At 38.6% G+C, this 24,781-nt stretch overlaps 1 protein-coding gene across 3 annotated transcripts in view; it reads right to left on the bottom strand.

The window, feature by feature from the left end:
- The window catches only part of SUCLG2 (succinate-CoA ligase GDP-forming subunit beta), a 261,378-nt gene that overhangs the window by 25,221 nt on the left and 211,376 nt on the right, over nt 1–24,781 (bottom strand). For all 3 annotated transcript variants that reach the window (XM_060161381.1, XM_060161383.1, XM_060161382.1), the window contains one exon: nt 1,063–1,183. In XM_060161381.1, coding sequence (XP_060017364.1) covers nt 1,063–1,183 — 121 coding nt within the window. The remainder of the gene's footprint in view (nt 1–1,062; nt 1,184–24,781) is intronic.

Raw genomic sequence — 24,781 nt, 5'->3', positions numbered from 1 at the left:
GGTTTTTGACCACCTAGAGGGGTGGGATAGGGAGGGTGTGAGGGAGATGCAAGAGGGAGGGGATTTGGGGATATACGTATACGTATTAGTTGATTCACTTTGTTATACAGCAGAAACTAACACACCATTGTAAAGCAATTATATTCCAATAAAGATGTTAAAAATAAACAAATAAATAATTTTTAAAAATTCAAAAAAAAAAGTTCGTTGAAATAATTTCAGATTCTATGTTAAAACCTATCTGTAATAAAGACACTGTTACAGGTTTTAGTGTAGTATCAAAGAATAATATTCAGAATTATATGAAATGATTATTAAAAACTGCTCTGTTTTCCAGATACATAGCTCTATGAGGCCAGATTTTCTTCATATACTTCCACCAAAACAGCATATTGCAACAGATCTGTTGCAGAAGCAAATATTAAGCTAGATATTAAAGGGATTTGCAAAGCCATAAAACAGTGCTGCTATTCTTACTAAAATTTTTAAAAGATATATTTAATTCTTCATAAATTATAGTTTATATACTTACATGTAAAATATATAATACAAAAATTAAAAGTTTATTATTTAAAAAGTGAGTATTTAAAAAGTTCCAAGTAGTTATTCCTCTTACCAGATTAATTTATTAATCAGTTAAATAAATTAATAAATATCGACAGTTATAACCCAAAATAAACAAGAGATCTTTGGGGTTCTCCAGTTTAACAAGTAGGGAGGCCTCAGACCAAAAAGTGTGAGAACCCTTGGCGTCCCATGATGAAAAATTCCTGGAGCAGCATTTCTAAGAGTGTTTTTACCAGAACACTAATCTCATGATATTCATAATAAAAGGGCTCCACCCTGGAATATGTTTGGAAAATTTGGAGACTCATAACATGTGCCATTCTTGGAGAGGTGCAATGCAGATTAAAAGCTCAGAGAAGTACTGCATTTGCTTCATCTTACGTAATCCAGTGTTTCCTAATGTTTGTCTCAGGAAGTTTGTGAATGCAGAACATGCTGGTCACCTGATCCCAAAGAAGGCGGGTACTGGCACTGTGGAAATCTACAGTAACTTACCTTCAAGCCGGACCACCAGCGGCACCTTGAGTTCCAGCTCCCGGCAGGCTCTGGTGATCCCATTGGCAATAATGGCACAGTTGACGATGCCGCCAAAAATATTGACTAGGATGGCTTCAACCTGAAATAAAAAATAGGAAGGTGCCCATCAAAATGCTGACAGTCAACATTCCCCCAAATAATTCGCTAAACAACAGAGACAATTAAAATAATCATCTTTAAAAAAAACAGAATAGGAACTATAAAACAAGACCCAGAAAATGTTGAAGTTAAAATTTAGTATTTAATTAATAAATATCAATACATAACATTACCATATTAACCCAGATTATCCTATCAATCACTTCTCTGAATTCAAAATGAATTCAGTCACCACTCATTTCTTATACACTGTCTTCTGCTGTGTCTTATACTGGGCTGGCCAGAAAGTTCGTTTGGGTTTTTCTGTAAGATGTAACATATGTTAAGATGTAATGGATGTTATTTATGCATAGTGACATTTAAAATTTCATGTAGTTACGTCTTTTCCCTCCATGGCTTATACTTGAATTTTTACCTGTCCTGGTACCTCATAAAATATTTCAAAACTAGTAACATTAATTATTTGTTGTTTTGTATTATTAGGTAAAATTTCCAATTTTTCTATGCTTCCTTAATACCTCTTTGATATGCTAGAGGTATATTCTCAAAAGTCAGAGATAGCTTAATTATCTTAGATAATGACCTTTTTGATTAAAAAAAAAAGACCCCCAAAATAAAAAGATACAAGCTCACACTACAAGGATATAAGAAAAGTCAAGCCACTGACTAGAATTTTTCAGAAATGTAAATTTAAACCCATCATGTTAACCTGCTTATACATATTCCATACTAAAAGGCATGTGGGCCAAAAAAACTGTACTTGCCGACTTGATAAATAGTTGTAAGAAAATCCTGTATAATTAACATGAAGAACGAGATAATGAAGAGAATTCATTACCTAGATTAATTGATAACACCCACAGATAACGGCTATTCATCAGGCTGGAGGCATCAAAATTCCAACAATGGAGTCACAATTAAATTATGCTACACTAATTGCAAAGCATATATGTGTGTACTGCATGCCATTTTTAAATCCCATTATTTCAATATGCTAAATTAACTACACAAAATATATGAGAAAAGGATACCTTACATTTGTTCAGCACTTAACTCTTTAAAAAGTGCCATTACATGAACCCTCATTTTTAATTTTGATCCCTGCATTACAGTACAGTAAGTACAGTGATGGTTAGCCCTCTATAGCTGATAAAGCCATTCAGAAAATTCACATGATGTGTCCCAGTGTGACATAGCTAACAAGTAGCAGTGGTAAGGCTCAAAGTCAGGCTCTAGATTGCCTACTGATTCTTCATTCATGCCAGCTGCTGGAGCTGGAATCTTGGGCAAGGGCCCCACCCTGCCTCGAACGTGGTTTCCTCACCTATAAAATGGGAATAATAGTACCTAGTCCATAAAGTTGTTGAAAGGCCTAAATAAGACGTGTGAGATGCTTATTACATGCCTGTAAGGTACCTAATGGATATTTACACATGCATTTATTTCAACAAGCTATGGTGAAAGTGGACAGGTTACCTAGACAGCAAGTATAAGAAGAAAACCTTTCAGTAGACTGCAGCTATGTTGAATTTGAATGTAACAGAAACAGAAACTTATTAAAGTTCAGTAAAAAGGTAATGTTTTAAGAATAAAATAAATGAGCAATATTTTCCAAACCAATTAGACACTGGAGCTACTCCCAAAAAAGAAATCTCCCATTACCATTCACAGTAGGCTGACTGGTAAGCAGAAGCTTGCTTTCTAATGATGGCTATTAAATGCTGTTAGTATTGAGGCCTGGTACAGCAGTAGTTTTCAAATAGCTGTGGGATGGAGAGGAGCTTGTCAGAACAATGGAAGACAAAAACCACTCAAGAGCAATAATGACTCCACAGGGTCCAAGAGAGAAACTCAGAAAGAGCTGAAGCTCATTCAGTTTCTGTAGAAGAACTAAGCTTTCTAGTAAAGCACATAGTGGCTCCTCTATACCTCTGCCATGGTGCAACCTGCACATTCCTTAGGGATGAGTTCAGATGTCAACAACTTCTCAGTGAAGTTTTTCTGTGTCATCAAGTTAGGGTGAATCATTCTCTTTAATCCATCTAAAACAGTATGATTGTTCTATAGAGTAGGCACACCACACACAGCAAACATATGTGAAGTCATCCACATAGGCAGGAGTGAGGCACAAGAGGCAGGAAGATGCCCCTGGCCCTGTGATCCAATGCTTCTCAGAAGATGTATACCCTGGAGCAAGAGTCAGATATGAGCTGTGATTCTGGTATTGCCTCATTTAGTATCAGTTCCCATGAGTCCTTCATGTCAGTTATCTCACTGTGTTTAACAAGCATCTGACAAATACAGATACTCTTCATACAACAATGTGTACCTAAAAGTGAGCCAACCACTTCAACTGGTACTGAACCCAAGGAAAAGCTCTCTTTTCCAATGGTGGATGAATAGCTGGCTTTGTTAGGTGTGCTGAAAGAAGGACAACTGTTCTCCAATGCAGTATATTCACCTCTCACCCTGTATCCCCATGCCCAAGATACAACACCCTGGGTGGGTCACCTTTGCGCTCCTCTACAACAGGAGTTTTTTTTATAAGCAGCTAGCACAATCCATGACATAGTGTAATCACCTAATAAATAATGGTTTCAAGAGTGAATGAAATTAATTTCAATAGACACTTAATGGCCATCTCCCAAACCAGGCACAGAGTTTAGTGCTTGGGAGATGGAGATGAATAAGATGTCATCACTGCCCTCAAAGAGTTCAAAGACAAGTTTGAGGCAGACCAGCAAACTGGCAATTACAATCCTGGCTCCTTAGTCTCACGGAGCTAAGACCAGGGCAACACTAGTGGTACAGACTGCTGTAGCGAGAGGGGCCTTTTGGAAGAAGTGATGTTCCAGGTGACAAAGAGAAAGAGCGAGCAGGAACTTAGGTAAAAGAGGGCAGCCAGGATGAAGCCAGAGCTGTCACCCAAGTTAGTTCATTCAGGACCTACAGGCTGAATGGGGAAGTAACCTGAGAAAATCCAGATGAGGTAAAGAGTGGCAGGCACTAGAGGCCAGGGATGGGAACTTGGTTCTTTTGCCTTATTCCTTGCTTTCCCAGAGCTGGGTGAAGACAAGCTTTGAAAGTCTCCCTCAGGGGTAGAGGGGGAGTGATGGGAAAGGGAGACAGGGACAGAGAGAAGAGTGAATGCGTGAGCAAACATGAGATGAGAAATACAGAGCAACCATCTGAGAGCACGAGAGACAGTGAGAAAGACCAGCAGTGAGAGAGGGAGCATAAGAGAATGTGACACAGAGAAAGAGAGAGAGAGAGAGAGAGAGAGAGAGAGAGAGAGAGAGAGAGAAAAGAAAAAGAGTTTGATACTAACAAAGAGACACAGAAGTACACACGCTGTGTAGCTCAGGGACATGGGATCATTTAGGACATGTGGCGTATCACGGAGCACCAAGAGGAAATCACCACCAGGAGTGATGGGAAGACCCCACACCACCAGAGACAATGCCATTCTCTCCTCCTGTAAAGTAATTTGTTGCAGTCACGCACTTTAATGGAAATCTGATTTAAGGTTTCACTCTGGGCCAATTATTAACTACTGTAATCTGCAATCTCAAACTGAGAATGAAATTAAGACAGTTTGAAAATGAAAGCCTTGTGACATCATTATTATTACTTGGCACTTATAAAGCATGTCAAATTTTCAATGTGTGCCTCACGTGTTCATTTATTATTACAACCCCTAATTGCTGCTCCATGACAATACCAATAGAAACTTTTTAATAGTCTTTTTCTTCCCCCCGGCAAAGCGCACATTTTTAAAAAGTCAGTGCTAGGTCTATTTACGAACCCGAAACTCTCCCAGAAGATTCCTAGGTGCTTTCAGGAGCAGGCTTTTCTACATTCTCAGCTGAGGATTACAAGGGCTGCTATTTACTGTTTCACAAAAGGAAAGATCATCTAGCAAGGCAGTTATGGAGCCAGATCCACTGCACAGGTCCCTGGACCCCAGCCAGCTACTCCCAAGGAGGAGTCTGTTGGCAGCTGTGCAGGTGGCCGGGCAGTCCAAATGCAGGTTTTTCAAATGTCTGCGTGTATTTGGCTTTGCAAAATACACTCTGGCTGCAGATGTCAGTCCACAATTAAAAGTAAAGAATGAACTTCCAAAGAAGAAAAGCTACAGCCTTTGGTATTTATCAAGCTCCTCTCAACCCTAAATGAACAAACAAAAATCCCAACTAAAACCCTTTTTGGGGAACGTAATCCTTTTCAGAATATAATGAACGTTAGGCAAGCTCAGTCAGATAAGTTCACACACACACAATTTTGGGACATAATTTTAGGTAAGTCCTCGACTAAGCTGCTTCTTTAGAATTTGGCCTCAAAGGCAGATAATGGCAAAGGGTAACTTGCAGCATATAGAGATAGCACAGGGGAATTGTGAACTCTTTGCAACTATTTACAGAATTTTGTTAGAATGTGCACTTTCCCCAGAAAAGTGTTCATAATCTTTAAGAATTGAAAGATTAACAATAATGACAAATACAACAATAGCTAACGTTTACTAGGTATCTATCAGGTGGTTGGCAGTATTCTTTTTTACATATATTAACACATTTAACACATAAGTAGTATATGAGATGGATATAATTTTTATCCCCATTTTACAGATAAGAAAACTGAGAGTACCAAAGACCTGGAGAATCACTGGGGCTACAGCTTTACCATCAAATATCTTTTGGAGCCAGCAAACCTATTGAGGTCCCACAGTACGTACTTTGCTTAGTATTTTCTCATTCATTACCAGAGCGGATTCTGCCGTAAACATGTGAGGTAGGTAACACCTATCCCACTTTACAGATGAGAAAAGTGAGGCTCAGAGAGGTAAAAGTGACTTGTACCAAATTATGCAGCTAGTATGTGATCAGAATCAAAACTTCAGTTTTTTTTTTTTCCTTTAAGGTTATCCTGACTCCTTTTAATGACAGGCAAATATTGACAGATTGCTGAATGAAACAATATATTCTTGAAAGCCTACTCTGTGCTAGGCACTCTTTTAACCATTGAGGCTGACAAGAAAGATTTTTCTAAAACAGACCAAAAAATGTTCTGTATCCATTATCTGAAATCGTAAACCATGATATCGGTTATGAAGGGGAGGGAGACTTTGGGTATTTTGAGATCATAGGACAGGACTCATGTTACACTGGGTGGTCAGGGAGGGCCTCGTGTACGCAGTGACATTTAGCGTAGGATCTGAAGGACAGTCTAGAAGAGGCCAGGTAGAGTATGAGAGGAATGAAGAGTAAGTACTTTGAGACAAGAGAACACCATGGGCAAAGGTCAAGGGGGCAGAAGAGAACTTGGTGCCTTTGAGAAACTGAACTGAACCTGGAGGAGTAACAGGAGGCTGGGGCTTGCAAAGTGAAGTGGTGGGAAATGAGATGGACCACAGCAGCAGGAACCAAATCAGTCTTACAGAGCAAATGCCATGAGTAGGGGATTGAAAAGCCTTTGATTTCTAGACACCTGTAAAGACTTCGGGGCATCTGGCAAGGAAACTATCATTTATTCAGCATCATCCACAGTACACTCACATTAAGTTTATAAGATAGGTTTTATAACCTCTATTTCATGCATAGACTGAGGCTCTGAGAGTTCAGGGTTTCTTAGCTATTAAGGAGTCATAGTTTCAACCAGGGTTTGTTTTACCATACTACACGCAGGGCTGTCTGGAACAGCTGCGTGATCGTAGAGGCGCTGCTGACATACGTGAGGGGTTAGCAAACTTGTTCTGTTAAGGGCTAGTCGGCTTTGAGGGCCAGTCTCTGTTCCAGCTACTCAACTCTGCTGGTGCAAAATTAGAGCAGTCACAGACAATATTTAAATGAATAAGCAGACTGTGTTTCAATAAAACTTTATTCGCATAAACAAGTGGGACGCCAGATTTTGCCCATGGGCCATAGTTTGCCACCCCCTGACACAGACACGATTTGACTGATGGCTATCCTCAAATTCAGTGCAACCATCACTCCTCCTTTGCATCATTTGAGATTTCTTTGATAGTGAGTTTTCAGATTTTAAGTTCTCTTCCTTTGTTGGACCATTTTGTTGCTCTCACCAACAGCATTAATGTACCTAGGCTGTAGCGATGGCTGATTAAATAAATGTGTCCATTCCAACATGAATATCATTCCTTTGGAACAAACCTGTACCTTTAACAAGTTCATAAAATGACTTGAATGCCTTTGCTTTATTCTTTTTCTCTCCCTGACACTGGCTGGAAACGAACAAACAGAAAGACTTCAGCAATAAGCCTGCCATTTTGAAACGATTATTGCAAATAGTTAAGTAGTATACTGCATTTAAAACACACTGTAGTGTATACATTAAGCATAGTAAGTGCAACTACTGGGTTTTGTCTGCTTCTTCCAGTTCAGGTTGCTAATTTAGTCCCAGTGCAGTAGGCACTGCTGATAAAAATCAAGCAAGCATGTTTACATTAGGCAAGATAAGGACTTTCTTTTAATCACAAGTTATTTTAATTCTGAAAGTTGTTGCTCTTATTTAAGCATCTGTTTTTGTGGAACTGTTTTTCTCTTTTTTGTGGTTGTTTTTATTTTCCTGCTGAATTCTAATCATGTCTTCTAATCCATTGGCAGCCAACGAAGGAAAATAAATGGTGAAGGAAATTAGATGCAGCTTGGGAAACTGATGTTTGTATGCCTGGCTTTAATAAAAACACTCTGCTAAATTAGAGGGGAGTCTAAATGGATTCAGTCAATAAGGAAGTGATTCAGGTGAGGCATTCAATCTTGGGATTTGCTGTAACCTTACAAATAAGCCGTCCGATCAGTCCACTTGGGACCAGATTCGCCTTTTGCTGAAAACTGAGTGAGCTTCTACAGCTTGCTTTTCTACTTTCTGTTTATTCTTGAAGTTTGAAATTATTTTCTTTTGTATGAAATCAAGCCCTAGGATCCTTGGGTTAAAGCAAATGATGTCCAGATTTACAAATGATATGAGAACAACAGTATTTCTTGAAAAACACCTGCCCACTCTGCCCTTTTAGTGTCTTCCAAGGAAGAAATGCTTTTAATGAGTAAACAATCCAACCTGAAAAGCTCAGAAAAGGAAATATCTTAAACATCACTCTTAATCCCAAACAACATTTCAGCATTTTTAATTAATCAAGATAAACACCCAACCATTTTATTCCAACTTTGGAATATCTATCTGTTATCCCAAAACTGATAGCATGGAAATGACATCTGATGGATGAACAATATTTTGTTGGAGAGCCAAGTTTCCATTAAGCTTGACCTCTGAGACCACCCAGGGTGAAACAAGGAAAATGTGTCTAAATCATCCTTGTTCTATTTACTTATTCCTGAATTCTTTACCATACGTGTATCCTGCAATCTTCTCATCACTAGAATAAGTAAAATGGTATGGAGGAGTAGCATTTATTGAATGTTAATTTTCCTAGGTGCTAAGAGTGATGAACTACAACCTTCCCTGGCAAGTAAGCTGAGACTCAAGGAGCTTAAATAAGTTGTCCAAGGGCACATAGATATTAAGCAGTGGAGTGAGGATTTGGACCAAGTCAGTCTTACTTCAAAGTCCATGGTCTTTCCACTCCCTCCTACTGTCTTTCAGTCACTTCTATGACTAATCAAGAGCCCCAGTTCTATTTTGGTTTATTTCCAAGCTTCAAGGGCACAGTCCTGAGTTCTATATTCTGCTGTCCAACTATTTCTTGTTTTCAAATCTCACTGCTCAATTAAGATGGACCAGAGGTAAGATATCTTTTGTAGTTTTGTGGACCAATGGTTTTGGTTCTTTACAACCCAAAATGTTCCCTGTTTACTGATAAAAGAGTTGTCCAGAGTTTGTGGTTTGCAATCCCTACTTAGATAGGACTATGGAGGGGTCATGATGCTATAAGAGCGAGTCCAAAACCCAGAGTCCCTCCTGAACTGGGACAGATGTCCTTATAAGACCCCTCTCTGCAGACTGGTAAGCCCCCCTTTTCCCCTTTCTGATGCGTTGAAATTTATCCCTTTGCCAAAGCTATTATTTCTATTTTTATGATCAGGAAAATTCGAATGGAGAATTATGCCATTAGAGACATCACTGTTGATACAGATTTTAAATATCAGACCATGGAATGGCCAGTGGGAGGTATGGTAACTCTGTGTGAGCGGCTATTCAAAGTGCTGCGTTGAGACTAATGATGGAGTCACGTCCTGGTTCAGAGAGCTCTGTGACCTATTAACAATGCCTGCTATTGTAGTAGAGGAAAGAGTCAAAGCAAGTGTGTTATAGATTTGTCGTCCTAACTTTGGAGTTACCTACACATATTTTGATAATTAGTACTTAAAGATTTAGTCTGTCAACAATTTCCTCTTTTAATGGCTTTTATTCAACACAAAGAAAATATCAGTCAGAAAACCCAATGCACATCCAGCATGATCACTAACAATCTCATTAACTATGCATGTTTAGGTATATTAAAATTTAAAAAAATTGAATACGCACTTCCAGCACTAGATAGGACCAAGGCACCTTCCATTATGAATACTGGTTTATTCTAACAGGTTAAAAGATACTATGCATACTGAACCATATAAATTATAAAGCCATACTTGCTCCCAAGACGAGTGCCTATTTCCTTAAGTCAAAGCTTTCTAAAGTGTATTCTATGAGGCATTAGGCTTATATAGTGCTTCATGAAAAAAATAATCTGGTCAAATAGTATGGATTCTAGCTTATGAGAGCTTTAGCAGAGGATCTGTGTTCTAACTTAGGATACCCAACTTTAGTCATCTTTTGCAGAAGAGTCAAAGGGTGGAAAATTTGATCCCCAGAGAACTGTCAAGAAAAGTGTTCAGGAGCTGGTATATTGGGTAGTTAGGTGACACAGGAGTCTAGGGTCCTTCTCCCCAAAGACGCCAATCATTGCACTATTTAGGTTATATTTATAAGTATCTGTAAAACTGGAAGGCTTTTTTTTTTTTTGCGGTATGCGGGCCTCTCACCGCTGTGGCCTCTCCCGCTGCGGAGCACAGGCTCCGGACGCGCAAACACAGCGGCCATGGCTCACGGGCCCAGCCGCTCCGCAGCACGTGGGATCCTCCCGGACCGAGGCACGAACCCGCGTCCCCTGCATCGGCAGGCGGACCCTCAACCACTGCGCCACCAGGGAAGCCCCTGGAAGGCTTTTATAATCAAGAACAGCAACCGTGAATGCCTCGGCCAGTCAAAGTGTGGGACACAAATGCTTCCCCAGTTGTCAGTAAACGTGGTGGTGGTTAAAGTCAACTATTAACAGGATTTTCAGGAGAAGGTAAAATCTAAAGATGGAAATACTGTTTGGCATTAAAAGTAGGTACAGGAGACAAGAAATTAAAAGGACCGAAGAACACAGAGATTCAAGGGAACTGCACAGACATGTTTTTTATCTTTTTACAGAGACATTTTCCAAATCCTTTTGAACTGAGAATCAGAACCATTGCCAGGATTACAAAAACCACTTGAGCATTTAGAATGGCAAATGCAAGGTTCTTTTTGAGTGCCCTGTGTTTAAAATAGCTCTTGCAAAAACTACTATGATGTGTAATTTGGCCACAGAGCCATTTGAAGGTAAAAGAAAAAACAGAGCAAGGGGATTTTGGTTCTATGCTTTCACTGGAAGCCTCAAGAGACTTCAGGAAAGAGAGAGACAGAGACAGCGAGAGACAGAGACAGAGAGAGAGCTCACTTAAGAAATGAGCTATTAAAATTGACTGTTAAGAAATATTTTGGTTACAAAACTGCCTTCCCAGCTTAACAGATAATTGTTTTCAAGGCAGGACACTCATTGCTCATAATGCAATATCTATATTTTATTTGTAATGGAAGCTACATTGGTGCAGATTAAGAATATTTATTGGCACATTCTTTCTGAGCAGTATTTTGTCCAATCACCTCAGACTTATGTCATCTTGATGAATGTGAATATGTATACTCCATCATCATTAGTTGGAGAGTTAATACAGAGAACACCCATAAAATTGGCAACTTGGTGAAGAACCCATTTATTAATCTATAAACAGGATGTCTATCTGTCTACTGTTGTAACATAATAATCTCCACAGGGTAAGTGCTCCTACAGAAAAGGAAAAAAATGTTTCTATGGGTGATTTTTTTGCCTTTCTACGTGACTGACATCAATTAAAGAAAAAAATTAGCTAGGCAGACAGAGCCAAAACTTAGGACCACACAGATTCACACTTCACACCACAGAGAAATGAACATAAATTTAGTTAATCGCAAAACCCACTGTTTCTGTAAATAACACGTCTATGTAAGATGAAGGTGGCATGTAATGATCCTGTGATGCCCCCATACATCTGTTCAAATCTATCTGATCATTTAGTTTTCTGGAAGAACAAGGGGTTGACAAAGATTCTTATCAAAACCCCTAAGGGAAAAATATGTGAATGGGAAAAGTAAAAATATAAGCTTCCAGCTAAGATCTCAATAAGTTATAAGCTATTTATTACACACTAAAATTTATGTTAAAATTCTTTTAAGTAAAATAATTTTTAAAACACATACATGTGTTTCTTTTCATAACGGATCTCATCAGTATATTTGGGAAAATCAGTTTACTGCCATATTTCTTTGTAAGAACAAGCTTCCAATTTATTTCCTGAAGTCCCACCCTTTATTCATCCCAGTAAAATGACCTCCAACCCCAAACCTTACACCCAGAATCTTAAATTCCAAAACTGTCATTGAAGGTAATATTCTTTAGCATCAAAATTTTAAATTCAGGTGAATTAATTCAGGCAAAACACATAAACCAATGAAAACTCCAAAAAAGGTACCATTTAAAATACCTGAAATTATTAAAAATCAATATCCCATTTGAATTAGGGCTCTTCTAAAATGTCTGGGCAGGACGGTTGCCTGGTAATATTTAAAATCAGGAGGAGAGGAAAATCTACAGAATTCATTCTACATCTACTAGCAGCATCAGATGTCACTGTCACCAAAAAGCAGCTCTGCTGTAGACAATATTTTAAAATTACTGATATCACTGTCTGACCTCACTGTAATCTGTTGTGTGGAAGTTTGATATATTTATTTAGCTGTTCAGCAAATGTCTGAATACCATATCTGGAGCAAATTAAAAACTACATTGGCAAAGCACTCCCCACAGCCTGATAGGAATGAAATTTAACCAAACTCTTTGTACCTCAGTGTCTAAATCACTGATTATCTCCCATCCCTGGTTAACCTTTCGCAGACCTCAGTGGAGTTCTCAAGTTGTTAGACTCCCTTTACAAAAGGATTCAGAACACTCTACCTCCTGAGGCACACACTCAACAATCAAAGGATGTCCTTTGGGACCTATCTGTGCTGTAAGTCTGCATTCCCACCCTGCTCCTGTGGGTCCTGGAAGGCTGACTCCAGGGGCTGCATCAATGAGCTCCTTTCCCCGGCTGGCATCCGGGAAGCCTTGGCAAGAGGAGAGGGAAGTTGGGGTGTTTCTATTCCTCCAGGTCCTTCCCAGCAAGGTTGTCTTGAGTGGCTGTGTCCCTTCACAAAAGGTGGACAAAGTCTTCATTTCAGATTTGCCCCAGGCTCTTGTACTTTCTCTTATGGTTTGCATACCCGCTACCCCCCTCCTCATTATCAATCTCTTTGTAAATAAAGTTTCCTCCATATACTGAGTTGAGTGAACCATAATTTCATAGCAAGACTGATAACATCCTATTTTGACCAACTCAGCTTCAATTTGAGAAAATCCGTTCTTTGGAGGCTGAAACAGATTCTAGAACTGGAAGCTTAATTTTAGTTTAGTTTTCCTCTCTCTACAACATATCCATGGACATGAATTAAACAATAAAATAAATGGAAAAATCTGAACACTCAGTTTAAGCCATTTAATGAATATTTTCAAACACTTTCTCTTGTTCTTTCTGGGAGATGGCTAGCACCTACAAATCAGAAATTACTGCTCATTAACTGTCTGAATCTACACCCAAGGCAAAGGCCAGAAAAGGAAAACAAGCCAAAATCCTTTAGTATCTTGGGTTCTGTCCATTATAAATGACAAATGATAGCTTGTCAGGTGAAAATGAGCTTCTCAGCACTGAAATGACTTCATTTGGTTTATTAGCTGCAAACGAAAACTAAGGAAGGCCCGTCTAGAAGGTGACTTGCAATTCTTATTTTCAGCATAATGAAAGACAGGCTCAGTAAGTCCGAATCCCCATGCGGCCTCCCAGTCTGCCTAAAGGAACACAAGTAACAGGGAGACAAACCTGAAAACATGGTTAATAAGTAAAAATGTAGGTCTGCAGCCTTGGACAAAGGATGATGTTTAACTTCCATGAAACTCCAATGACCCAGCTGCAAGTAGTGGCCTCACATTTATCTCAAAAGTCACACTATTCTGTTTTGTCAATAAACTGTGTCACTGAGCCATTAATGGTCAACAATAAAATACACCCCAAGGGAGTAGGTGTAGGATGGCTTTACAAACCAGAAAAAATGTACAGAAGGAAAAAGAAGCTCTCAAATCACATATGATCCACATAGCTTTTCAGGAAGTGAACAGCACCTGGTAAGGCCAGACCTGCACACACACTACCTGAATCCACATAGTTTAGATAAGCATTTGCTTTCTGATATGTTAGAGTTTCTTTCTCTCTACCTTACATCTGCAACTGCTCTTTATTCTCTGAAACATCTGGACAAAAATCCCTTTGTTTGTGGAAGCCCACTTCATCCATCTCACACAGTCCCTCAGCATGAGTTTATTTCTTGAATGTGTACTTTCCCATGTGCTAGATCCAAAGGGTAGTCTTGAATCTACTTAATGACTGTTCATGTTGTACCAAAGAGGAATCTCCTTGATTGACAGACACATTTTTATAAATGCCTTGAAGTGCCTCTTTTTAAATTTCTTTTTATTTTTAAGATTATTCTGAAAAAAATCATGTCCAAGTTTTCAGTCCAGAAACCCTGGGATAGTCTTCTAAGGTGCTCCAGACTTGTTAAGGTCATCTCCCATTTCTTGTGTGCCCCCAGTAAGCTGACACTTCTGCCTCACAGTGTGATCTGTAAGGTTTCCTTTCACACCCTGTCATCTAGCTTCACCCCAAAGTTCTTATCAGCTGGGAGGATCGTAATTCCTGCCCAAGCAGGTGTGAGAATAGGAATTCCAGCCCAGTTTTATGCTGTAGTTCCAAATGGCTGTCTTTATAGATGCACAAGGTACATAAAGTTTAATCAATTTCATGATGAAATCTACTTCAAACCTCTGACAACTCTGATTGTGCTGCTCAATACAGATTCTCAAAAATTATTAAAATATATGGTATAGTGTTACAATAAGTGAGTTAAGGCAAGAGCAATATGAAACATAATTGTGACAGGTAACCACTAGAGGCCAGTATAATTCAACATGGAGAAGGAATTTATAATCAATCCCTGTGGAAAAACTAACATTATTTCTTCCACTTAAAAGTGGAGCTCTTGTGAATTGGAGAAAAAAAAGATGAAGAAAGCTTTTTTGATTCTCTAAAGACGAAGTTTCAAACTGTAAGAAAGATGAGTTAAGAAAAGATGAGTCATGAAAAATTGGGGAAAAGAGAATTGTTGTCTCCAAAAAAAAAAAATAGTACTGCCATATAATGTTTGACATTTCACCAATGTAAGCATAAATTTTCAACCTACTTGGCTTAACTGTGAGCTTTTCCATAAATGTTTCATTTGGCACTGACATTAAAAATAATTAAAGATCTGGAATACCTAGAAAGTGCCACCGTAATCTCATCTTCAGGGCAATCATCATTGCTAGCTGCCCAGACGACGCCAAAGGTTTTGAGAAGGGGTGGAAAAACTGTACATTTGCAATTTCCTTACCTTAAAGAATTTTATTTAGAACAAGTACCTAATGGTTCCTTCTCAAACATGGAATAATTCACATCAATTCATCTAGCACTCCATTCATACTGTATAATACATTTCTTAATAATGGTGCTACATGATGCTTAGAGTACTTTTTAACAAGGAACTGAACCAGCTTCTCCAAACTAAAAATAGGAGTAGAAATGAGAATCTGATTCTTTAATAGAGCTCAGACAATAATTGTTGGTAGGATCCTGTGTAGGAGATTTTAATTTTTAAGAGTGAAGGCGAACAATTTAACACATAAACCACAGACAGGTAATCTTCCTCTCTCCTGCAGCAGGGAAAGGCACCTTATGTAATGTGGACATGCCAAGGAGATTAATGAACCATAAAATCTTAGAAGCGGACAGGACCTGAGAGGTCAGCCAACAGCAGCTTGAAACTTTTCAAAGACAGGGAGCTTCGTCTTTTGCAAGCTGGCCCATTCCATTGTCTCAGCTGTAAATGTTTGAAAATTATTCTTTAATCCTCATATTGTGAGAACTCATCCAACACACAGCAAAATGTTGTTTTGGTTTCTGAGGTCAAAAAGAGGAGTCAAGATACAAAGAAAAACAACATATGATCCTGACTTTGAGGTGCTGTAAAATTCCACCCATGCGGTTCTGATTCTGACCTCTGACCCATAAGTACTGGCTCTATCAGTTACAAGCTATGTGAACTAGTTAACTTCTTTGGACGTCAGTTTCTTCATCTGTAAAATGAGGATAATAATAATAATACCCACCTTGCAGGGTTGGTGCCAGGACTAAATGAGGTAACTCAAGTAAAACACAAAGCCTATTACCTTGCAAATGATAAGCACTCCGTAATCGCCATTACTGCTAGGCACTGTTTAGTCAACAAATAATTCATTCAATCTTTACCAAACGCCTACGAGTTATGACTTATTACCATTATTTGTAGAGACAGGAGAACTGAGGCTCAGAATGGTGAAATAACTTGCAACGCTCAGCAGATAGTTAGTGGTCAGATAGGGTTTCAACATGGGTTGGTTTGACTACAAGAGCTTTAACCACTACATACAGCTGCTTCCATGAAATACCTGCTTAAAATCACAAATTAAGATGAAAATTTGGGGAAATGCAATGGGGTAGAAAAAGGAAAATGGAATTGGATTTAGTCCAAGGAGCCAGCCCAATGCAAGGCCAGGCATTCATTGTAACTGGGGTACCTTACCTAGAAAGCATGCAAAACAATGGAATGACCTTACTGAAATATACTGACTTACAAATTATTTGAGATTTTCTTTTGTAACAGTGCATTGTACCATAAATGGAAGTGAGGAAGACACCAGTCTAGAACAATGTTTTCCAAAATAAATTAGACTGTCTATAGGCAAATTATCTGAAGTTTTCACCTTTGGCTTCAGAGAGGTGATAGAATAAAAAAGAAAGTGAGAGGGATATGAGTACAGGATAGGGTAGGAAATAGTAAAATATTTCCTTGCTATTGACTTAAGGAAATCCATGCACCACAAAGTAAAACTACTGACCTTTCTCTGTAAATTTCTTCAATAAGGGGAACCTCAAGGGTACCACCCAGTCTACTACTATGCTACAACATGACCTACATACATGCTAAAGAGCTCTTCTTATGCTAAAAGAAATCCTCCTCTAGGCAGGATGATATAGTAAAAACTAAACAAGCAAAGATATACACATATACACATGCTTGTTGTATGTTCCAAACTAGAAATTAACAAGAAACATGGTTATCATTTTGCCCTGTTCCATTGCCGTAACCCTAGTTTCACCTTCAGGCACATATGAGTTTTATCAATAACCAGGTAAACAAGTAATATTAAGAATAGTTAACTTTTCATTAAGAGCATGACTGTGTCACGTATATACTAAGCATGTCATAGGTATTAGGTCCTTTTATCCTCATAACAAGTTCAGGTGTGGATGCTGCAGGGCATGGAGGTTAGTAACTTGCCCAAGATCCTACAGCTACTTGATATCTGAGCTGGAATTTCAATCCAGGTCTACCTGACCATAAAGCCCAAACTCTTATCCAACATGGCACATGATCCACCACATTCAGAGACCCACTGTCTTGCCACCTTGAGGGTACATCAGACTTCTCTACTATAGTACAACATGACTCCAGACACATGCTAAAAGAAAGCCTGTTTATATTTCCCCAAATAATCCTCCTTCAATAAAAAAACAAACAAGCAAAGAAGCAAGCATATAAAACATTTCACTACTAGTCAGGTAGGAGGCTTGGATCTGTACTCTGCCCTGAATTAGGTATGTGGCCTTGGAAACATCTCTTCATCTCTCATGACATCAACTGCATCACCCTTTCAGGAAATCCTGGAGAAACATTCCCGCACAAATGTACTAAATGTATAATCAAGCCATATGTGCCAATCACGGTGAACACCACCAGCGCTAGGCTGTTGCTTTTACTCCACTGTGCTAAGTTTATGTAAACTTTTAATCTATAAAAAGAAGAGATGATACAGCAATATTCATTGGGAGAACAGGGATTAGAAACTCAAGGTGTTGTCATCCGTCATTACACATCTAGGTCAAATTTGGCTTTTATGGATAAATGAAGATTGATAAAAAGAACTGTAAACTGAAAGACTTTAATAGAGACCCTGTCAGAAATGAACTGCATCTTTTGGCACAAACTGGACTGGAAAATTATTAAAATGGGTTATGCTGAGGAGCTGAATACTTCAATGAGAAGCATTTCCAATTCTTAGAATTAAAGCACTGAAGATCTGCACATGAATCAGTCTAAATGTATGTACATTTCTTCAAGGTAGGGAGAAGTTTACTAAAAATGAGACAAGTAAATACAAAACAGGAGTGAGTGCCTGTTAGCTCCAACTGACTTTCAGAGACTAAGGTTTGAAACTCATTTTTCCCCCTAGATAGCCTTGGAGAACAATAAAGTATGACAGGGATATTAAAAGAAAGAACATTCAACAAAATTTTGCTAAGATTCTACAATGTTGAGATGTGGGGATAGAGCAATTTGGTGACCAAAACGTCATAGTCTGCCTTTACTGATTTTATAATCCAGTGGTAAACCTGATCTTCAGAGAGCAAAAAAGATATCTCAAAGCCACAGCTCAACTAAGAATATCTCTTCATACATGGTAAAACTCCCATTTAATAGCTATTCACCACCTACTTACAATGATGTCTACAAGGATATGACCATGTACTTTTTAGCATCTGTGCATCTTATTAAAAGTTTACATTGAATAAGCTCCTTCATCTGCACCAAGAGGGATGGTCAGCAGTCAGAAGTTTATAAGGACACCCATCACCTTAGGGTGAAGCCTTCAGATCTGAAAATGGGAAGTAGGGCAATGTGGCCAGTGCCTTTGGAGACAGACCTATTAGGCTGAAGAAGGTAGATTTCCTTGCATTGGGCTGTCAAGGTGGATTTGGTCTTATCTGGTGATAGTTAATGGGTGGGCATTAAGGAATGATTTCATGTAGCCTCTATCAGATATTATGCTAAACTGATCAGAGTATCTAATCCAGACACTAGAAATCCCTCCTTCTGATACCCACTAACTTCATTTTGACCCTTTCTATGCCTGGTCTTTGATTCTGTCTTCCCCATCCCTCCTTTACCTCTTAGAGACAAAATATCCACAAATCATGTTGCCTTCCCCAAAAGCTGCCTGGTGCTCTCTCTCTCTCTCTCTCTTTTTTTGCCCTACAAGATTTTGTATAGACTGGGGCAGAATTTCCTTCTTTGTCCTCTATTCTAAGATAAAAAGCCTTTAGAAATTTTAACATTTCTGACATCAGAATCTAACTTAGAACAGATGTCTTCCTTTACTGAAAGGGGATTTTGTCCCTAAAATGCCATTATTAAAACAGCATAATTATTAAATGGCATATTAGAATAGTTAGTATTCTAGAAAAGAAGGAACACTGAGTTTCTGTTGTTTAGGTCCTGACCAATAACAGGACTAACTTCAACGCTACCCAGACACCAGCCTCTCCTCCTTTTCCTCTGCTTCATGAAGTCTCCAAAGGATCCCATATGTTTGACTCGAAATCAGCTGCAGAATTTATGGGTACCCTGATTTTCTTTTGTGGGTACAGCATCTTCAAGGATTGCTTTAGTGGAATATAAAAGCAAATGATGTCTCATTCAAAAAAGACCACTGAACGACAACACTTGAGAACTTTTTTGCCACTGGTAAAACTAGTCCCATCCATCTGAAATAATCTTGCAATTCACTTAGACATTTCTAGGTAATTCCTCAATCTCTAGAATATATAATGGTGAGGGAACTCAGCCCACCAAGACTGAAGAAGAGAAGGACAAAGAGGGATATAAAGCCAAATCTCTCACTTTGTCTCACAAACAAGATTATCTTCTTGATGTCTCTTTTCTGTTTCCAGGGATTCAAGGATTCTTTATCACCCCACGAAGCCTCCTTTGGATGGACTCCAGTTATCAATGTCTCTTCTAAAAATGTAGGGTCGTGCCTCTGAACTTCTGCTCTCTACAAATACTTATTATACAGAGGTGATATTGGGAAATGTTAAAGAATGCAGACTTCGGTGTAATATCACCTGGGTTCAAATTTTCCCTTTATAACATACTTGCTCTGTGATTTGGGGTGAGTAAAGAACCTCTTCTAAGCCTCCTTTCCTTGGCTATAAAATAGATAATAATAATGTCTTCAAGTACAATAATCCACAAAAAGTACAAGAGCCTGGTACATAATAAGAGCTCAATAACTGGTGACCGTTACAAATACCACCACCACCACCACTACCACCACCATTATCACTGCTCTTGATGCTTGATGGATAATTCCAGATGGGCACTCCTTCAGTGCAACAATGGATAGGGGCCTGCACAGCTTGGCCCCTTCTCACCTAACTGAATTTCTTACCTATCATTCCACTTTTTTCCAAAGTGAACAATCTCTTTACTGGCCTTTCCTGCTTGAGCATCCAGTCTAAAAGGTCTTACTCGTTCTCCTCTGCTCTTTCAACACTTCTCCTGCCTCCGAGAATCTAATCTGCTCATTGTGCCTACACTAAGTCTTCAACCCATAATCACCTCTCCTTCCTACTCACCTTTATTCAGATAATCATTTCACATCTGATTAAGTTATCTGTTAGTTCAATGTTCAAGTTCAATGCCACAGAAGATTACAATGATTTATGGCTTCCTAATCGACTCATGAATTTAACTTGTCTATAAGTAACTACCGGGTACAGTTTCCTATTCTTATTTGGTATTGCCTTCTTGCACTTCGCATCATTCTGGGGATGAAGAATAAGGTCTAGATAATGTCAGTGGACTCACATTTATATTTTAAGTGTGTTGATTATCTCTAGAATTAATATCAGGAACCTTGAAAAGTAAAGTAAATCTTCACTGGACAACATGTTATTGCTTAACATTAGGGCTGTAGAGGATTACAGCAATCTAAAATAAAGGAAATTTAGTCTTAAATTGAGACCTGTAAAATGTTACCATAATCTCAAAAGCAGTTTAATGTACACTCAGAAAGGAATTCATGCTCAGGGGGACCCTGCCATCCTGTAATCTAAAATACAACACATTTATCAACTGACTCACTTGAAATAAGTAGGACACAACTCCTGTGTAAAAGACTCTGTGTGAGAGAGTAATAGAGAATGTTAAGGAATTCTCCCCCAGGAAGTTAGACAAGAATAGAGGACTGTCAAATCTTAGTATTTTATAGTACTTTTTCCTGAGCTAAAAAACCAAACAAAACAAGCAAGGAAACAAATAACAAAAAAACCCCATCATCACTATTATTTCACTACTTACAAAACCGAGTGTCATATTAGTACCTGGGGTCATAAAGGGTGGTTCGTACAATTACAAACAAAAATTTGACGGCAAAAAACAGAGATACAAGGAAGGACTTGATGGCTGATAGATCACTCTGATTACTTCTCAAAATGCTAATGTCTCTTTGCACAAACACTTGTAACTCTTCATTTCAAATTCCATTTGTTCAGAATGCACGTGTGGACTTACCTGAAATTTACTTTGTATTATCTAAGAAAAAGGATTTGCTGAGTAAAAAAGTATTGAAATAAAGCACCGAGCTGATCTCCCTGTGCTATGCGGCTACTTCCCACTAGCTATCTATTTTACGTTTGGGTAGTGTATATATGTCCACGCCACTCTCTCACTTCGTCCCAGCTTACCCTTCCCCCTCCCCGTGTCCTCAAGTCCATTCTCTACGTCTGCGTATTTATTCCTGTCCTTCCCCTAGTTTCTTCAGAACAATTTTTTTTTTTTTAGATTCCCTATATATGTATTTGTTTTTCTCTTTCTGACATACTTCACTCTGTATGACAGACTCTAGGTCCATCCACCTCACGACAAATAACTCAATTTCGTTTCTTTTTAGGGCTGAGTAATATTCTATTGTATATATGTGCCACATCTTCTTTATCCATTCATCTGTTGATGGACATTTAGATTGCTTCCATGTCCTGGCTATTGTAAATAGTGCTGCAATGAACATTGTGGTATATGACTCTTTTTGAATTATGGTTTCCGCAAGATATATGCCCAGTAGTGGGATTGCTGGGTCGTATGGTAGTTCTATTTTTACTTTTTTAAGGAACCTCCATACTGTTCTCCATAGTGGCTGTATCAATTTACATTCCCACCAACAGTGCAAGAGGGTTCCCTTTTCCCCACACCCTCTCCAGCATTTATTGTTTGTAGATTTTTTTGGTGATGGCCATTCTGACTGGTGTGAGGTGATACCTCATTGTACTTTTGATTTGCATTTCTCTAATGATTACTGATGTTGAGCATCCTTTCATGTGTTTGTTGACAATCTGTATATCTTCTTTGGAGAAATGTCTATTTACATCTTCTGCCCATTTCTGGATTGGGTTGTTTTTTTGATATTGAGCTGCATGAGCTGCTTGTATATTTTGGAGATTAATCCTTTGTCAGTTGCTTCGTTTGCAAATATTTTCTCCCATTCTGAAGGTTGTCTTTTCATGTTGTTTATGGTCTCCTTTGCTGTGCAAAAGCTTTGCTCTTCTCTTTTTAACAAAAAAATATTTTCTTTTCCAAATAGCTCACCAATTCACATGTGAAACTGAAGCTACTGCTATGAGATCAGGTTTTAAAATAACTTCAAGGATGAGAGGCCCTTGAACAGAGAGTTAACAATAGAAACCAGGTCACCAACTCAAGACCTAGACTTTCTTTATTGTTCATGGATACAAATACTTGGTTTCAGAAGTACATTGTTATCAAGGAAGCAGTTGGCCAGCACTGTTTCTTTGGGCATATTATACCCCTGAAACTAATGTGGTCACCTGATTAGTTTGCAACTAGGTAGGGAAAGTCAGTTCAATCTTCAAACTGAAATTAAACATAAACAAATAATCACTTAGGGGTCAGCAGCTGGTGGCTTAGTTGGGCACTGGAGGCCAAGTTTGCTCTCCCTGGGTGTTACACTAAGGGCACATGACCTTAAGAACATCAGGAAGGAATGATGGTCTGCTCAGACTCCCTTTGTCCCAACTACATTTTTCAGCTGTGCATTTTTCAAGGTGCACTAGCAGTGGCCAGATTTAACAATGGGAGACCATCTGGGGGCCTGACCACCTTAAGGGCTAAACCCTTGGCAGATGACAACAGCATCTTTTCTGTAAAATCTGGCAACTCGGATTGCTGAACATTATTTTGCTGGTTTATTAAACCTGTTTCAATAAACAAGCAGCCAGTAACTGGCTAAGAGTTCCTTACAGACAGAAATCAGTCTCAGTAAATGCCGTATCTCGGGAGCCTAGGACAGCGCTATAGGTGACAATACTAATTTTACGGTCACCAAGGCCAAACGTAAGAGACGAACTCACATGCAATAGTAAAACTCTGGGAAAACAGCTGTGAAGGATCCTTTCTGTAGTTAGCTGTGGATATTCCAGCTATACAACATGATTTACCTACTCCAAATGTGTCTGAGGGCAGAAGTGGAACCTCAGTTATTTTTGCAACCCTTCCACCTTGAAGCCCCTTCCCACAACACCAAAGTCAGAGTTTTAAAAGAAACAGTGGCTCAGTACACATTTATTAAGTGGACTTAAATTACAAGCGATGCCTAATATCTTCTGAATTTTCTTATCTTCTTAAAACCGTTTGAGTGGACAGTTCGCTAAGGTAGAGAACAGTGCGTCTGTCTACTGTCTGCCTTTTCCACTGTACCTCTGGGGGGAAAGTGCTGCTAGTCATAACCTCTAGTAAAAGTTCAAAATAGCATTTCTATAAAAGCTACCTACAGAAAACATTACTTTGTAACCACATTAAAAATCCTAAAGTGGACCTCGAAGAGAAACCACTTCATATATTGCTTCCCCAAACATTTGTTTGATAAGATTAAAAATATTTAGCTGGAATGTTACTTGAAGTTTATTTTCTCATTCCATTTACCATTTGTGACCTAATCTGCAATTGAAATTGTCTGAAAATGATCAATTTTATTCACTTAAAAGACATTTCAGATGGGAGGTGTGATGCCCTCTCAACAATAAAAAAGTTGATGGGTAAAGAGCAGGTGCTGAGGGAGAAAAATCTTTCTTAATTGTAGAAGAGAGAAGACAGTGGCCTGGGATCAAGTTATTGAGTGACCTTTCTCTTTTTTAGTCACTGTGTGGGGAAAAAAGTCTATTTCTTCCTAAAGAAAACTGATAAGTGAGACAGAAACTGAGGAGTGAGGTAGAGTGAGCCTAACACTTTAGCTGATCGAGCAAATTGCTGAAACACCCAGAGGGATTGATAGTCCCCTAGGGAATTAACAAATCCAGAGATTTGGGTAAATTAAATTTAAGGTCTGAAGACTAAACCAGGGTCATATTAGCCAGGGATTGTGAGGTGCAGGATTTATTGAAAAGGGAACTAATTTGCAGTGAGATGCTTAGTTAAGTCTAGTTCTACAAAAGCATCTACAACGTGTCTTTTTTAACTGTCTACTTGCTGGCTGAATGATTGGTTTAGTTTCTGTTCATAAAAAAATTGTAAAGAAAAAGACTGCTATACTGATGGGAAGCTCAATTGCTTTCTAATTGAGCAACGAGAGTAAATCCAAAATGCCACCACAGATCTAGAGGGTGACAAAACACATGGGAATACACAGGTCTCAGGAGTGCTAAATAATCAGTTTAAAATATCTTTGAAAAGCAAAAAAGTACACACACACACACACATACATGCAAAGGATGATGATCATTACCGTGTTCTTAGTGAATCATGAAACAGGATACAGCTAAAATAAGTTCAATTTAAAATTGCATATAGGGTACCTAATAGAAAAACATATCAAAATTATTTTTCAACACCTTAGACAGAAAAGGGCAGCAGTGAAATTTTATGCTGGCTGGGGAGAGGAGTGATGGTGGTCAACCTGAATTCAAAGCAAATGCTTCACTTGAAAAATGTATTCTCTTCTTTATTTATTAATTTTTGTACACATGTGCACATGCATGCCATGTGGCAGGATGAGCTGCAAAGGCTTCATTTATTTCCTCTTTCCATTCCAAACAAATGGGCAAGAGAACTATATCCAGGAAGGGCTGGGCCAAGTCTAATCTCACATGTTCCACTACTGCTAAGTATGCTTTATTCATGCATCCCATCAGTTGTTAGGTGA

This window comes from Lagenorhynchus albirostris, chromosome 10 (assembly GCF_949774975.1).
Source record: "Lagenorhynchus albirostris chromosome 10, mLagAlb1.1, whole genome shotgun sequence".
Classification (NCBI taxonomy): domain Eukaryota; kingdom Metazoa; phylum Chordata; class Mammalia; order Artiodactyla; family Delphinidae; genus Lagenorhynchus; species Lagenorhynchus albirostris.
The sequence above is the reverse complement of the archived record's forward strand: the minus strand, read 5'-3'. Positions and strand labels throughout refer to the sequence as shown.